Genomic DNA, 16,223 nt, shown 5'->3' on the forward strand with positions numbered 1-16,223 from the left:
CGCTGTCCGAGGCGGAGAAATAAATCGGCTCCTTGCAAAATGGCCCAGCCGTTAAAGGAGGTCTCGTATTTCCTATGTACTAAACGTTTTTTTATTATTCTCCTGCGCAACCTATATCTGTTTAATGCGAACCAGATGGAAACCAAAGGTTCCTTTTTTTGCAAAAGGAATCTTGGTTGTTGTAATGTATGTATATAAAAAGGGTTGTGAATGCTTCAGCATATAACGATAAACGTAAGTACGCCTTAAATTATCGACGTACGCCTTTCTCTTTGCCCCCTTACAAGCCTGTTTGTATGCGATCGGCGCTCCCGGCAGTTTCCCGCTGTCTCAGCCCCTCTATCGGGACCACTAATTTCATTGCCATCCGATCGGCGTCCAAGATCAGCACCTAATACGAGGTTAGCGGCAGCGAGGTGCCGAATGAGACGCTGTGAGCTGGTATTTGTTTGCCGAAATCACTGCCCTACGGAGAACACACCACTTTATTGTGGAGCTGGCAGTGCCGAATGGGGCGTTTGGTTAGGTGTTCTCTCGTTTACCGTCAATCCACAGCACGTTCTTATGCTCCATAGCTATTCCTAACTCGTATTCCGATGCTGTTCGATAAACACGTATCGTATTCGGTGGCTCTGCCCCTACGTCATACGTTGTAAACTGACCGCAGATTCAAACGACGGGCTATGTTGTAGGTAAGGTAGAAGGAAGCCTAAAGAACGGAAGAAGAGAGAGGCAAATTTTAAGTATAAGACTGCGCTTCCGTTCTATCTTTCGTCTATACTTTTTTCTCTCTTATCCTTACTCTTATCCTTACTCTTATCCTTACCCTTACTTATCTTTCTACCTTTAAATCTCCAACCGCCAACATGCAGACCTCTTTCGTCGCTCTTCTTGCTCTCTCGGCTAGCGCCCTAGCTATGCCCTCTGCTCCAGCCCCGTCCGAGCAGTTCACTTGCCAGAACGCTACCGAGGGCTTCGCCTGGTCTATGACTCTCTTCCTGTACGAGTCCGCTGAGATCTTTACCACGCCTTCGCACCAGAACGCCGACGGCAAGGTTTCCTTCAACATCTCGAACCCGGGCCTGCTGTCGCTCCAGTCTTCCTCTGGCTGCAGTGGCGACTCGGTCCAGTACCCGGACTACTTCTACGGCAACACTGTCTACGAGTGCATTGACCCCCGGACCGACACTAACACCAAGACGACCTTCGCCTACGACTCCCCGTCTGCTCTCCTTAGCGTCAACCAGACCTGGACCTGCCCGGATGCGACCAACCCTATCACCTTCTTCGCCGCTGGATCTGTTAACCTTACTCTGATTACGAGCAAGAGGAACTACTCCAACCCTGACTGGAAGATGGGCGAGACCTATTCTAGCAAGACTACCGTCAGCAACGGCCCGTATTTGGTCCCCATTACGGCCTTCCACATCTCCGCCATCGCTTAAGCGATAAGCAGCAGATGAAGAGGCTGTCCTTCAAGACTACTTCATACTTGGTTTTAATTAGATAATCTGCTTGGCTTTTACTCTTGGTATTACGATTTTGGTTCTTAGACTTATAGATAGACAGCAGCTAATATATTGGGCACTGCCTAATTCTGCCTTATTTTAAAATCCGCTATTTGGTGCTTCTGTAACCACAGCATAATTATATAAATAAGTATATATTTAGATATGCTATAAATAAAGTATAAAGGCGTTACTGCCCTAGTGTCTCGCTTATTAATGTACTAGTACTCGAGTACTAGTTTCCTAATACTGTGTAGAGTGTGTAAAAGTTTAATAAGCAGCTTTGAAGAATGTAGGCAAGTCTGCATAAATCTAAGACGGGTGGGATCGCTTTACTATCCTTGCATAAAACTAAAGTGCTCCAGCAAGGCTTTTTTCTTTCTCTCCCTTCGAACTAGCCACCTGCCGCCTGCCTTCTTATTTAATAGAGGTGCCTTCCGGCGGGTAGTTAGTAGTTTTATATGGCTCGCTTAGCGTAAGCTAAGGTCTTCCCCGACTTTCGCTTACAGTGAATGTGTACTTGAAGCTATACCAAGGAATAATCTCCATGATTGTGGGGTGCCACAAGAGGGAATGACGAGAAGGTTGGCAAAGATAAGAAAAAAAGGACATTATGTTTAGTGTAGACCTGCGTACTAGATCTATCCCAACTGGGTTGTGTGTATACATTTGTACTTGTATACCATAACATCTTAACTACCGTTATAGTACTGTGCACTGCCGTGCACGCACGCACTATCTACCATGCGTTGAGTGACAAACAAAGTCGTGTTGTGAATGTTATTGCTCTGGTGGGTCCGCCACAAGCTATTTTCTTCATCTTGTCAGCTGTGGGGTTGTTAGATGCTTCTAGTTTGCTAGTTCATTCGCAACAGTGCCGTACATTTCCGCTGTACAGAGTGGTCATGGATCCTTTACTTCGATAACGACATCCGTACGGAGTACTGCAGATAATTAGACAGATTGAATGATTTCCCACGTCCGGAGCAGGCCTAGACCAGCAGGATCAAAGTCTAGGTCACCGCAGACACACCTGCATGCAATGTCTCAGCGTCTGTGTCCAATAGCAGAGGGCACTACGTATACGTGATGAAACGGGGAGGGGTTGCATGCGCCACTATCACAGGCAGCTGAAAAAAAAAAGGAAGAAGGCTGTACACCTTTTACGTTTACTTGATTTTATTCGGTAGCACTCATCATTTGGACCGAAGCCAGTTCAGTATACTAAGAAGTTTTGCAGTTTTTGAGCCTTCCAACCAGCGCGTCCCAGAACATTGCGGTATGGCACAAACTTGAGTGCTGAACGTGTGCCTCTTCGTTCGTATGATGGTATAGTTGCCAAGTGCTATACGTTGGTGGCTTTATCCAGTGTTGACTACGTGCTTGAGTAGTATGGCTCCGTCGTTCTTTGTCAGTCCTATAGGAGGTGTGGGGACCGACGGCGATGGTGGCGGCTGTCTGGGAAGATTATCCAAAAGCGTCAATTATCCGAAAGGGTGTCTTGAAAACCAACACCCTATTTCTTATCATCCGGTTCCCCGCTTCCTTTCGATGCACTCTTACCCCATGGTCCAGTTGAGGCGAGCCTCGCCTAACTCTGTAGGTGTTTTCGGTAGTTTTTCATAGGTTATCGCTTAGTATGTCTGGCATATGATACGTTTGGTATAAGTATTGGGCGCCGTGCTTTTAAAGCATTCCTTCTCAGCTGGCCAACATATTTCTGAAATAATACTTCTCTTCTATCTACAATGGAATTTCTCTCATCGGAAAAGAAACACAGCTTCAACCGACCTCTCGTGGGAGCCACTGTTCTGGTAGTTGTCTTGGTGTGGTTTTTGGTGATCCATTTCACTTCTCCCCTGAGAACGTTTCCTGGACCATTCTGGGCGAGTAAGCCATGACACAATACGATACGTCGGCGGGATGTGCAAGATAAAAACTTCTAACCCGTGTTTTCAGGGTGGACAAATATTTGGAGACTGTATCAAGTTTCGACTGATAAGTACCAGTGGACCATCAAGAGGCTCCATGAGAAATATGGCCCAGTGGTCCGTATCGGCCCAAATCTACTAGATCTAGACTATCCAGAGTTGATCCAGACTTTGTATAGCACCGATGGCAAGTGGAACAAGGTTGGTCAAACAGACATGTTCTTGTAGATTCCTTCGCATATGCCGTATCAGACGCTAAGTGACAAAGACCGAGTTTTATCAAAGCCTCAGCGTTGTTGTCGATGGAAAAATAACCCACGACGTGTTCAGTACGTCGAATCAAGCCGAACATGCCCGCATGAAGCGGCCGATCGTTAAGTACTACTCGATGAGCAGCGTTCTCAAACTAGAAACGCGTGCCAACGACGTTCTTAGCGACCTATGCAGACATCTAGAGCATCGCTTCATGGACGGGGAAAACGAGGGCAAAGATTGCAACTTCGGAGAATGGATTGCTTTTTGTAGGCTACCACTATCGAATGCTGTTTTCTGAAGGGCCATGAATTGCTGACATCGCATACCGGCAGACACCTGGGACTTCATCAGCGCTGCGACCCTTAGCACCCGATTTGGTTTCATGGAAAAGGCCGATGACGTGGATGACACTATCCGAATTTCCGACAAAGGAATACATTATTTTGCCATGGTCGGCCAGATGCCCTTTTTGGATTTCCTCCTAGCCAAGAACCCGATAAAGCGGATCGGTCCACCAAATCTGCAGAATGCCAATCGCATCGCTCTCGAGCATATGTTTGGGCGATTCAAAGAGGATCTCGACAGTAAAGAAGTCGAGACGCGTGATTTTCTGGACCACTTCATTGAGGCGAAGAAGATGGCTCCTGACTCAGTGGACGAGAACCTCATTATGTGCTCCCTTTTGGTGAACTTGATCGCTGGGGCTGACACGACCGCAACCACTCTTCGTGCCATATTCCATTTCTTGATGACAAATCCCCACACTTTGAAAAAGCTCGAGCAAGAGGTCCTCGCTGCCAACTTCGAGCCCGAAGGCGTGGTACCATACAGCTCAGCTCGTGCGCTGCCCTATCTCGATGCTGTCATTCGCGAGTCCATGCGGATGCACCCAGCCGTGTGTATGCCTCTGGAGCGCTATGTGCCCGACTCTGGACTCACACTACCCGACGGCAGCTTTGTGCCTTCTGGCACGGCTGTTGGCATCAACCCGTACATTGTGGGCAGGAACGAAGGCGTATGGGGTCCAGACGCCAACGAATTCCTCCCTGAGCGCTGGCTGAAGAATGACGGTGAAGACAATGACACTTACAAACGACGTTTGCGCCAGATGAATGCTGCCGACCTCGCCTTTGGCGGGGGTTCCCGGATCTGCCTCGGTCGCAACGTGGCCTTGTTGGAAATTTACAAAGTTGTCGCCACGCTGGTGTTGCGCTACAAGATCCTGCCGTCCAAGGTACCCAAAGAGTTTGTAATCTTCTCCTCCTGGTTTTCTCGCCAGTTGGGGTTGGTCTGCAGACTCGAAAAACGCCAGGTGACGTGACATAGCAGCTTATGGTTTGATCAAGATGCACCAATGACAGGAACTAAGCGAATTATTCTGTTATTATATCATGGTGCCATCCATCATTGAGAATAGCGGAAGATTTCTGTCGAAGGAATCGAAGTTGAGCACGCGTGGAGACGTTGATAGAAACATTTCTGATAGTGTTGAGGGGAATGGGGTAGCGTCATCATCCACGTTGAATTCCAGAGTCCGCTGCAGGTCCGTTACATCTCTAGCACAAGAACCATGGTCATCTGGTCTCTTTGTAGTGGCGTCTGCCAGAATTTCAACAGTGCTTCCGTCTCGGCCCATGCTAAATGGATCGTCCGATCCTGTTGAAGTGGGTGTTGGGTCCATTTCGGCGCAATCCTGTGACGAGTGGCTATTAGGGTAGTCATCCTGAAGAATTGCGTTCGGGGTCCTCGCTGACACTTGGGCAGTGCTTAGGTCATCCACGGTCCCGAATAAGCCGCCTATGAGTATGGCATGCCGCTCCATCTTGTAACGTGCCCGACATTCTGCATAGGAGTCACATGCAATCTGCAGATCGGCTACAATCGCAGCGTATCGCTTGGATACGGCATCGTGGCGGCCAAGGAGGGCCAAGAGTTGCTGTCCGAAGGCAAGGCTTTTTCCTATCGGAAAGGTCCGGTCGAAATCACCAAATTGGGCCAGCCCTAGGACGAGTGCCGAGACGAAGACACAGTTGGCCACAAAGGGGAGTCGCCGTGGAATCTTTTCTGCCGTGAGAAGGTGGCGATGTATGCTCAGTGCCCGCGTGGCCGAGTCGATGCATGCATATGTGAGAATATCGTCTGTCTGAGCTACAGGAGACGGAGTTTGGGGTCGATCGTGTGTCTGGGTTTGGCGAGAAATGTGTCGGGACACGTGCTCGACCAGGAATGGCCGTGAGAGAAGCATGATGGTCCAGTAGTACGCCCCTTTCAGGTTTACGAGGCCAATGTTGGGCATCCTCAGTCCGTCCATATCCACATACTCTTCGGGCGGAATGCTATCGGCGGCGAGGCCGAGCGCAAAGCGTGATGTCCATAAGCGATGTTGCTGACTAATCTCTTCGACCGTGGCCGTAGAGACTGCGCGCATCGAGTATACCTCAGTCAGGATGGCCTCAAAGATGGAACAGAGGTGAGTCGATGCCGAGTAGTTTGTCTCGCCCTTGGTGTTGCGCGTCTCGGAAGTGGACGGTGGTCGTCCCATGGACGTGCTGAGAAATAGGTCCAAGATGCGCAAGGCCTTCCACAGACGTTCCCGTGGTGCACATTCTGCCGGCTCAAACACGGAGTTGACATCGCTTCGGTAGATGCCAAGCGCATATGCAGCACGGACGGCAGTGCCCAGACACATGAACGCGGCATTTCGACGGGAGGCGCCGAGCAAAAAGACGGTCATGAGAATGTACGCCTGGATGGTGGGAACGCTAGGTTCCAGAGCATCTTCCGACAGGGTGAGATAGCGGCCGTGGTTGAAGTACTTCTCCGCCCTGTCGTCGTCTTCTTCGGGATTCGCCTGTGCGCCAATGGCCAAGATGAGAAAAAACACGGACTGGTGCATGACACTGTCGGCATTTGGGTCATTGTGCGACGGCTCCTCTTTGGACTGCTGCTGGAGCCACTGTGATATGTTTTCCCTCAGTTCGACGGCGTCAAACATGCACAATGTAGCGTTGATCGAGCGCAGAAACCAATTGAGCAGGTTGGCTGCCTCGGCTGCTGCTATGGTCGTCGGTCGGTTTTCCAGAGCAGACACGATCCAGCCAGTCTGGCCGCTATTCGGAACCGCTTCGACAAAGACATGTTGCACGGGATCGTCGGTGAAGGAGCAGACGCCCACGGATCTGTGGACCAGGCGTCGGATGATCTGCAGAAAGCAGAGGTTTGCCGAGTCACCAACGAAAAAGAGGCTACGTCCCCTGTCTGCTTGTATGAGGCGAGAGAGGTGTGGAACGGGCGCAAGCGAGACAGGACGCAAAGGACGCGGAATGGAACCATGCGATGGACGGCGATGCTGCTGGGCCGCGGCTTCGCCCAGAGACGATGTGGTGCCATTGGACGCGCCCAGATATGGCTGACCAATGTCAATCGAACGCAGCTGACGTCGTGTGGGCGGTATCGCTGGCGGTTCCCGTCGCCGCAACCGACTTGTGGCTTGTGCCTTTTGTAACGGCGGTTGAGAACGCGAAAAACTGCATCCGAATGGCACGCCACGTGAACTGCAGCGGCCACATGGCTGTCGGCCGTCACAGCGCTCCTTGCGACGTTTGCAGGTCCCACAGGCCTGCAAACAGCGGCGGCGCTCCCTGGAGGTCGGGTTCGGCGAGGACATTTCCTCCGACTGTGGCATTTACTACTTCATGTTCGACTCGTTCACTTAGCAGCGACACCGCATTTTATCGTGCTGGGGCGTCCTGGGGAACCCCATAAGATACCCCGCACTCAGCGTGCCAATGCCAAACAGTTAGTGCTCAGGGTGCGCTGGAAATAGGCGGGTCGTCAGGCCACTAACAATAGCGGTTGTTATTGCCGGGTTTCCGAGCCAGGTCCGTTTCTGATTACTAATCACGCTGGACAGTATAAAGAGTATCGATTGCCGAGCCAAGGTCCCGTCCGCCTTCAGATACACGAGCTACTACTTTTGGAACTTATCTTTACTTTTTTGCATTGTCCCTTCATCATGGCTTACATAGACGCAAAGCTTCCTCAGGATTGCGGCCCTATCGCCGGCCCTGTCCAGTTTTTTAACGACTTCTACAGGATATCTGACACCCCCGAAGCCCACACTGAATATTGCGACATGTTTTCTCCCGATGCCACCTTCATTCTGGCTTCCAAGACCATTGTCGGTAGTGAAGGTAAGCTATTCGTCTAAGATTAACCAAATTGACCAATTCTCCGTTTCCTCAGCTGATCATACCCCGGAAGCGATACTCCGTACGAGGCAGCTCATGTGGTCCAATGTGGCATCCCGTAAACATTTCGTCCACAAGATCTTCCCCTTTGGATCGATATCTAATGAGTTTATGCTGTACGGAACTGTAAAATATACGACAAAGGCGGGAGACGAGTCAGAAAAGGAATGGGCCGCCCGAGCACAATTGACAGAAACAAACGGACAGTGGAAACATCAGTTCTACCAAGTATACTTGGTAAGAATAAAGTTCAATGTTGTTTTACCGGATCTTTACACACTACTGACTGCAGTACAGGACACCGGCGCAGCGGCTTAATAGCGAGACTTGGATACACTCTCTGCGAAGCCCATCAACAGTTCCCCAACTTTGTCCCCAGCCTCGACGCAGTGCCAATGGCCTACCTTAGCCAAAATCTGAAGCTGCGCTTTTGGTTTTCCTGCACCCCATCTGTGTCGCAAAAATTAGATATCAAATTGACGTTTATAGGTCAATAAACTGCACTGGGTGAAAAACGGACCTTTGCATAATAGCTTTGAGGTCATGCGCAGGTGCAACCTTGTCGTCTTCTCCGGCAATCAGCAATACAGGGCACTGTGCCTGCTCGTAACTTGGCGTCTGTGCTGCTGCGATTGTACGGCAAAGCGATGCATACCCGGCCGGGGTTTGCGATAAGAGGAGAGCTCGAATAAACCCGTGATGCGTAGGCGTTGAATTCGAGCCCGTCGCATGTACAGGTATGCTGTCTGCCATAGCTTCGATACCTTCTATGCATGGATAATGGTCAGTTTAGTCCCACATTCAGAAGCTTTCATGCTGCTTCCAACCTTGTTCAATCGTCTTGATTCTCTGCGTGAATGCATCGGCAAGAGCATTGCTCGGTGTAACTGAGCCAATGAGCACGGCTCCTGCCAATGGGCACTCTATTGCCAGAGTGCTCGCCACCAGACCTCCCATTGAGTGGCCCACGGCAATGGCTTTTTTCTGGGGAATGTTCAGGGCCTTGAGAAGCAGTTTGGCATCTTCGGCAATGCCCGCAACAGACTGGCTTTGGCCATCACTCTTAGATAAGCAACTACCTAATGTTTTACAGCGTGATATTAGCTATTGAAATCTTCGGTCGCTACATATCGTGCAGTGTAAGCTCATCATACCTCGCGTGTCAAATGCTAAACATGAAAATCCTTCCCGTACCAAACGCGGAATAACCGGTGCATAAAACGAGCTTGAGGAGCCAAGTCCGTGAATAAACAGAAGCGTCAGTCCTGCATCAGATGGTCCCTGCGAGGGCCGCCAAACGTAGTACAATTCTTCTGTAGACGAGCTCAGAGTTAGAAACGGCATGATGGGCTACTATAACAACTTCCAACTTCACCAGAGAATGGTTTTGAAACGAAAATCACTTGTATATCCGAGCTTAGTAAATGAGATGCTCGTCGGCTATGGCGAGGACCATCGGTATAAACAATCTTTGTAATCAGTTGTCTGAAATGCCGAAGGCCAGATCCGAAATCATACCTCGGATGCTTTTAGCTTAGCCTAGCGTTCGGCTTCTTCGCGACGCGATGTGCTGCATCCGACCCGATGCACTTAAGTGGGGTTCAACAGCAAAGCTATGCTATCCACTGTCCTCACGGAGCAAAGGAGAAGACAGTTGGAAATAAACTTGTCTACTCCGTACAATTTGCATTATAGACATCCGAATTGCACGCTATACTAGCTCCCTGTCCGGTGTCGGCAAAAGGTGTACGTAGACAATCTTATATAGATTTACGAATAAACGAAGTCTTTGCCTATACCCATTTTCCCAAACTTCAACATACGATTGCCCGTTTTTACCGGTATAGGCTTCTCGATGGCTACAACTTACTCCTCATTGGAGGAGACTAAGCGGATACTTGGAATTATACAGGACCTTGTTACCTTACCCAAAGGTGTTGACAACATCATCACCAATGTATCCTTTACGGCCACACAGGATTTTCCCTATTTTCCTATTCCTTTCAAGGAATCTGAAACAGCAGCGGCCCTGAAAGCAATAGAAGCCTCATTGTGCTGCGCTTTGCAGAACTTGAAAGATGGAGCTCCTCGTTCCCGTCACATAACAATAAACTTTGAGAAAGCCACTGCTTTCTTGTTCCAATCTTATCTTACTCGACTCGCCGGCTACCAAAAACTGAACCCCGAAGTGAAGAAATACCTCGTCGGTATGCCACTGTCTGGGTATTCTCACACGTGTGAAGAAGAAACTTACAAGTTTCATAGATACCGATCTATTACAAGCACAGTCCAACCCATACCGCCGTATGTCGGCAAATCTGTATCGCACGAAACGGCCAGAGCAATACTACCATATTCACGGCTCCTTGGAAGCATCAACAACACTGCGAATGATAGGACTAGAGCCTTTCCGCCCGGATCTCACGGAGCACAAAGATATCGTCGATACAATTGAGTCCCATGTTGAGAAGTACACGATCGAAGAGCTGGAAGAACTCAATGCCAAGCATACGCAAGCTGGCGTGCCGGCATTCAAGCATGAAGAGTTTTTACTCACTCCCCATGTACGGCCAAACCTCCTGCATATGAGTGTGTCATAGTCCTTCTTATCATTTGTTGACAAATCGAAAGGGAAAACTGAATTCTACTCAACCGCCATGGAAAGTCGAAAATCTAGAGACTGAAACTGCCCCATATTCTCTGCCTCGTTCAACGACTAACAGACCACTTTCGGGAATCAAAGTTCTCGAGCTCTGTCGAATTGTTGCCGGGCCGACGATGGGCCGCATCCTGGCCGAGTATGGGGCTGATGTATTGAAGATCACAAGCCCCAATCTCAGCGATGTCCCGTTTTTCCAAGTGGATGGAAACATGGGGAAGCATGCCGCTAATATCGACCTAAAAACGGTCGAGGGAAAGCGGCTATTTGAGGAACTGGTCCAAGATGTGGACGTCGTCCTCGATGGTTACAGACCTGGAGCCCTCAGCCGACTAGGATATGGAACACAGTTCATGACCGAACTTGCAAAGAAGAGAGGACACGGGGTCGTTTACGTCAATGAAAACTGCTTCGGCTATGAAGGCGAATGGGCCTCCCGACCAGGATGGCAGCAGATTGCAGACTGCGTGAGTTTCCGGTTCTTGTTGCTGCCTATAACATGTAAAGGCTAGCTGACGTGACTCTACAGGTTACGGGACTGGCGTGGGAGCAAGGAAAGTTTATGGGCATTGATGAGCCTATCGTGCCTCCGTTTCCCATATCAGACTATGGAACGGGGTGCATTGGCGCCATCGCGGCTCTGACAGGACTCTACAACCGTGCTACCATTGGCGGGTCGTGGCACGGAATGGCATCTTTGATGCAATACGACCTTCTCTTGTTCAAAGCAGGACTGTATCCTGCAGATGTCCAGGCGTCCCTGCGCAAATCCGCCGGAGAAAGCCTGTCTCAGATGCGACACAGCCATAGCGTAGACCAGATTTCTGGTGCTGCACTGCTCAGTATGCAGAAGAACTACCCGGGTGTTTTTAGCTCTGATAACGTACTAGAAACATGGTTCTCTAGCAAGTACGGGGCCGATGTCGTTGTCGTCAAGCCTGTGGCAGAGATTCAAGGCTTGGAGTTGGGTTTTCAGCGCGCTTCCAGGCCAAATGGTAGCGACGCGCCTACTTGGGATTTCGGAAAGGACGAGAGTGATATTAAGAAAACGGCATAATTATAAGCAGGTATCACTAAAATCAGAAGTGTCTAAAAAAAGTAACGAGACATGCAGATTGTGTATCATGTACAGAATACCTGGGCACCAATGGACGCTCCGAACGCATTACGTACGATGAGGTACACCCCACGTATCAATGGAAACCCCAGACCAAAGCAAGTGCCGTAGAAGAGATGATGAGACCCGCCGGGGCCCCGCCATCAAACCGGTGGTTGGGTATCATACCATGTACTGTACTATCCGATCCGAAGGACTAGCTCAGTTTGCTTCCGACAATCGTGCTATACCGGCAACAGCAAGCCGTGCAGTCTCATGACTCCCCACAATAGCTTTACAAGCCGGGGTGCACCTTTCTACTATAGAAAAAGTCAATTAACCCACGCCAATTCAAAACTTCTGATTCATCAGCAGGGACTAACATCTTGGCCACACAAACGAAACATATTCTATCATGACTCTCACAAAAGACAGCAAAGACATCAGCAATGGTGCTATTGGCGCTGAAAAAGTAGGGGGCACTCTTGGCCAGGAGTTCACAGAACATGTCATCCATGCAATGGGCCCGAAGACGAACCCCAGACTGCGCCAAGTGATGTCCTCGTTCATCCAACATATTCATGACTTTGCTCGTGAGGTGCAGCTCACTACGGATGAGTGGATGCTTGCCGTGCAAGTGTTGAACGAAGCTGGCAAAATGAGCAATGAAAAGCGAAATGAGGGACAGCTAGTGTGCGATGTGATCGGGCTGGAATCGTGAGTCAAACTGACCTGTTGCCTACCAATACAACTACTGATACGTAATAGATTGGTGGATGATATTACATACCAGCAGGCGGTTCGGACAGCACAGCCATTGACACAAACCGCCATTCTGGGACCGTTTTGGCGCAGCGACACGCCTGTTCGCGAAAACGGCACAACAATCTCTTTCAACACTCCGAAAGATGGAAAGACGGCTTACATGTTTGGGAAAATCACCAGCGCCGATACTGGAAAGGGCATACCCAATGCAGTTGTGGATGTGTGGCAGGCTTCCACCAATGGTGAGACATGTGATGACTTGACGGTCGTAACTCAACTAATTGTTTCCCAAATGTCTCAGGCTTATATGAACAACAAGACGACGATCAGTGCGAGCACAACCTACGAGGAAAGTTTATCACCGATGCCGAAGGGAGATATTCCTTCTACTGCCTGCGACCGACGCCATACCCTGTAGGTTGACTTCATCGCCAAGCATTCGTATTCAGGCTACAAGGAAAGAAACTAACGAAAGAATAGGTTCCCAATGACGGACCAGCAGGAAAGCTGTTGGACATGCTCGATCGTCACCCATGGCGACCAGCCCACATACATTTTATTGTAAGAAGTCTTGCCATGCACTGTATTTTACAAAATAGATTCTCACATATAACAGGTCGAGGCAAAGGGCCACAAGTCTCTTACTACACAAATTTTCGACTCAGAGTCGAAATACCTTTCTGATGACTCCGTTTTTGCGGTGAAAGATGGGCTGACGGTTGATTTCAAGCCGCGCAAGAATGACCCGAAAGCTTCCTTTGAGGTGGAATACAATGTAGCTCTTGGTTGAAGCGTGTACGAAATGGTTGGGGATGGATTACAGTTGTGTACTAACTGAAATGAAAGCTTATTCACTACGTGACAGATTACTTGAAGAGATCCCTACTTAAATAAAGATCGCATACGGAGTCCAAAGGGCTTATTTTAATTGCAATAACCATTCTGCCCTTGCAGTAATAACGCCGTTGCTCGAATCCGACCTCACCCCGGTCATTCTGTGTCGTATGGGTATACGGAATAGGGATTGATTCTGACTTGCCGTTGTAGCTTTAGTGAAGAACAGTGTGAACTCCAGTAAACCCCATGCCCTTCGCGTCACGTTTTAAGTGGCAAGGGTATAGAGTACTATGTACGGTGAACACGACGCGGCGCGTAAAAGTTGTCCGGCTTTACCTCACCACAAACAACGATAGTGTCCGGCGCTACATAGAATTGTTAGTCGATTCTAGTCATGGCCACTCCACAATATACGTATAGCCATTGGCAAAGACTGAAGTCGGAGCCGGATCACATCGTGGAGATATCTGACCATACTGCCCACCTCGTGCTGATTGCACTCTGCAAGGATCCGGGAACCAGGCAAGATGCCATGAAAGTTATCGCAAACTTTGATGTCGCTGAACAGAATCGGCCGCTATCGGAAAATAGCACCTGCAGTACGAAGCGCAAAGTGAGGGACGATGACGTTATGGTTTGCGAGCAATGCACAAAAATCTACACTGAAGACGAGAACTCGGACACTGCTTGTAATTTTCACAGCGGTATGTAGCTTAATAAGGCAGAGTTTAGAGTGGGTGAAGAGTTGTGCTAATGCAGAATTAACCCAGGCCAGTTGGAGCCAGACTACGATGGCGAAGTCTGGTGCGACCACGACGAGGACAGTCACGGCATCATCGACAGCGACGAGCTGCGCCGCGAATACCCTGAAGGCTACATTTAGGACTGCTGCCAGCGCCTAGGTGACACTAAGGATACGTGTGAGACGTCTCGACACAGTCCTATCCACGGGCTAAAAAGACGCCGCTCTGTCGGAGTGGACGAGCAGGAGACAGATGGACAGGACAAGGAGAACGACATTCCAGGCGAAAACAAGACTAAAGAAGAGCACGAGATAGTTGTGATTGACTAAATGAGAGCATTCGGAGCTCAGTTGGAAGCGAGCAACATGACTTTTGTATTCTCTATATTTTCAATCTTCTAAATCATTACTCGCATTATACCGTCTTATATCTTTGCCTTGATGTCGTTGATGTCGACAACCTCGCCGGAGCGGTGCTTGTCGGCGGCTCTCGCATCGGCGCCTTCCTTCCAGCGCCAGCGAGGGAGGTCCTGGTGGCCCTTCTCGGCGACCTCCTGAATCCATTTGCCGGCAATGGGCAACATCTTGAAGCCGTGGCCGGAGTCACCGGTAGCAATGACAAGGCCAGTGGTTCCGGGGACGGTGTCGATGACATAGTCGCTGTCGGCAGTGTCGGCACACCAGCACAGGTGGCCATCGATAAAGGGGCGATCGGCGAGGGTGGGCAAAGCCTGGGCCAGCAGACGGCGCATCTTTGCCTCAGCAGCGGGTGGGAGAAGGGCGCTGTCCTCGACGGAGGCACCAACGGAGAGGCCGAGGGAAGGAACGAAGTTGGAGAAGCCGGCACCCTCGGCGCAGACCTTGAAGAGGCCGGTGGTCGGTTCGGGCTCGAAGAAGAAGCCGAGGTCACGCATGAAGGTGACGGGGATGCCGCGCAGCCGTTTGGCCTCGTCGGGGGTCAGCTGAACGTGGGCGAGAGCCCAGGCCTTGGCGACGACCTGGTTGCCGACAGCGGGAAGAAGGCGACCGACGTTGGCGCCGAGGGTGAGGATGACGACGTCAGCGGCATAGCGGTGGCCGGTAGCAGTGGAGACTCCGACGCAGCGACATGACTGATCGGGTTGGCCGGACTGGATAGCCTCATAGATAAGCTCGACCACATCTTTGCCCAGCTCGACCTGGACGCCGAGATCGAGGACGGTGCGATGGATGGCGCGCAAGGCGTTGGCTGAGTGGGCGTAGCCAGAAAACGAGTTGAAGTAGCCGGACCAGCCGGGCATATCGCCGTCAAGCGCGGGTGCAACGCGGTGCAGATCTTCACGACTGCGCACATGCTCGATTTTCCCAGCCCAAGCAGGGTGGCTCTGCAGGCTCTCGAGCTGCAGGGCCAGGGTGCGGCGGCCAACCTCGGGTGCGGCCCCGGAAACGCCCAGCAGGTAGCCAGTCTGGTGGTAGTGCGGCGCAAAGACGGTGTCGGCCGTCCAGGCGGAAATGGCCTCGAGGGCCAGGTCCGAGTAGAACGGGTCGGTGTATTCGGCGCGCACAATCTTGTTGATATCGTTGGCGGCAGACTGCGGCCCTGGAATGGCGGCGCCCTTTTCCAGCACGGTGACAGCGCTGTAGCCGGAACGGGCCAAGTGGTAAGCCGCCGACAGACCAAAGGTGCCGCCACCGACAATCACGATCCGGCTCTGCTTGTCCAGCATGATAGGAGTCTGTGTAAGAAGGAAAGAGTTGGGGGAGATAAGGTACTGGACGGAAAGGAAGAAGATGAGGCGCCTTGAGGGACGAGAATGAGTGGCTGTTGACAGCAAGAGAGAACGGCACCCGGAGCCAGACACCCTATCCAGATAGGCACACAGAAATGAAGCTCAACAGACTCGGCGATGTTGTATCGTCATCCTCGAAGCTGCTTTAGGAAAGAGCCTGCAACCACGCCACCGATAGACGCCACTAGCCGATCTAGTGCCGGCTCCAATTACGAAAGCACAGTCGTTTTTGTGGGGCACCAACACTCTGCCTGTTGGGCCGTCTCTGTTGGCTCCGTGATTAGCAAGACAGATAACGGTTTCCGGCTTTCGTAAACTTCCCTCTGTCTTCACCCCATCATCCCCGCTCGTCTGACGATTTTTGGTCTGGCTTCGGTCTGCTAGACACGACTATGAATCGTCTCCAGTTGT

At 50.6% G+C, this 16,223-nt stretch overlaps 6 protein-coding genes across 6 annotated transcripts; 4 read left to right on the forward strand and 2 right to left on the reverse strand.

The window, feature by feature from the left end:
• Window positions 1-866: 866 nt before the first annotated feature.
• On the forward strand, window positions 867-1,445 carry CMQ_367 (uncharacterized protein; the record flags this gene model as incomplete). Its single annotated transcript, XM_014317446.1, has 1 exon — window positions 867-1,445. One exon carries the CDS (start codon window positions 867-869, stop codon window positions 1,443-1,445), a length of 579 nt encoding a protein of 192 aa, XP_014172921.1.
• Window positions 1,446-3,256: 1,811 nt separating this feature from the next.
• Window positions 3,257-5,015, forward strand: CMQ_1154 (benzoate 4-monooxygenase cytochrome p450; the record flags this gene model as incomplete). Its single annotated transcript, XM_014318233.1, has 4 exons — window positions 3,257-3,398; window positions 3,468-3,640; window positions 3,708-3,960; window positions 4,027-5,015. The coding sequence occupies 4 exons, from the start codon at window positions 3,257-3,259 to the stop codon at window positions 5,013-5,015; spliced, it is 1,557 nt and encodes a 518-aa protein (XP_014173708.1).
• A 63-nt stretch (window positions 5,016-5,078) lies between these two features.
• CMQ_998 (c6 zinc finger domain containing protein) lies at window positions 5,079-7,379 on the reverse strand (the record flags this gene model as incomplete). Its single annotated transcript, XM_014318077.1, has 1 exon — window positions 5,079-7,379. One exon carries the CDS (start codon window positions 7,377-7,379, stop codon window positions 5,079-5,081), a length of 2,301 nt encoding a protein of 766 aa, XP_014173552.1.
• Window positions 7,380-7,709: 330 nt separating this feature from the next.
• Window positions 7,710-8,262, forward strand: CMQ_863 (uncharacterized protein; the record flags this gene model as incomplete). The annotated part of the gene is made up of 3 exons (XM_014317942.1): window positions 7,710-7,887; window positions 7,940-8,181; window positions 8,242-8,262. The coding sequence occupies 3 exons, from the start codon at window positions 7,710-7,712 to the stop codon at window positions 8,260-8,262; spliced, it is 441 nt and encodes a 146-aa protein (XP_014173417.1).
• A 1,988-nt stretch (window positions 8,263-10,250) lies between these two features.
• CMQ_1704 (caib baif family enzyme) lies at window positions 10,251-14,184 on the forward strand (the record flags this gene model as incomplete). The annotated part of the gene is made up of 9 exons (XM_014318783.1): window positions 10,251-10,533; window positions 10,688-11,070; window positions 11,133-11,466; window positions 12,131-12,416; window positions 12,468-12,706; window positions 12,766-12,878; window positions 13,081-13,100; window positions 13,722-14,005; window positions 14,072-14,184. 9 exons carry the CDS (start codon window positions 10,251-10,253, stop codon window positions 14,182-14,184), a joined length of 2,055 nt encoding a protein of 684 aa, XP_014174258.1.
• A 284-nt stretch (window positions 14,185-14,468) lies between these two features.
• Window positions 14,469-15,749, reverse strand: CMQ_427 (fructosyl amine: oxygen oxidoreductase; the record flags this gene model as incomplete). Its single annotated transcript, XM_014317506.1, has 1 exon — window positions 14,469-15,749. The coding sequence occupies one exon, from the start codon at window positions 15,747-15,749 to the stop codon at window positions 14,469-14,471; it is 1,281 nt and encodes a 426-aa protein (XP_014172981.1).
• Window positions 15,750-16,223: the final 474 nt, after the last annotated feature.

The sequence above is a fragment of the Grosmannia clavigera genome, assembly GCF_000143105.1.
Source record: "Grosmannia clavigera kw1407 unplaced genomic scaffold GCSC_140, whole genome shotgun sequence".
Classification (NCBI taxonomy): Eukaryota; Fungi; Ascomycota; class Sordariomycetes; order Ophiostomatales; family Ophiostomataceae; genus Leptographium; species Leptographium clavigerum.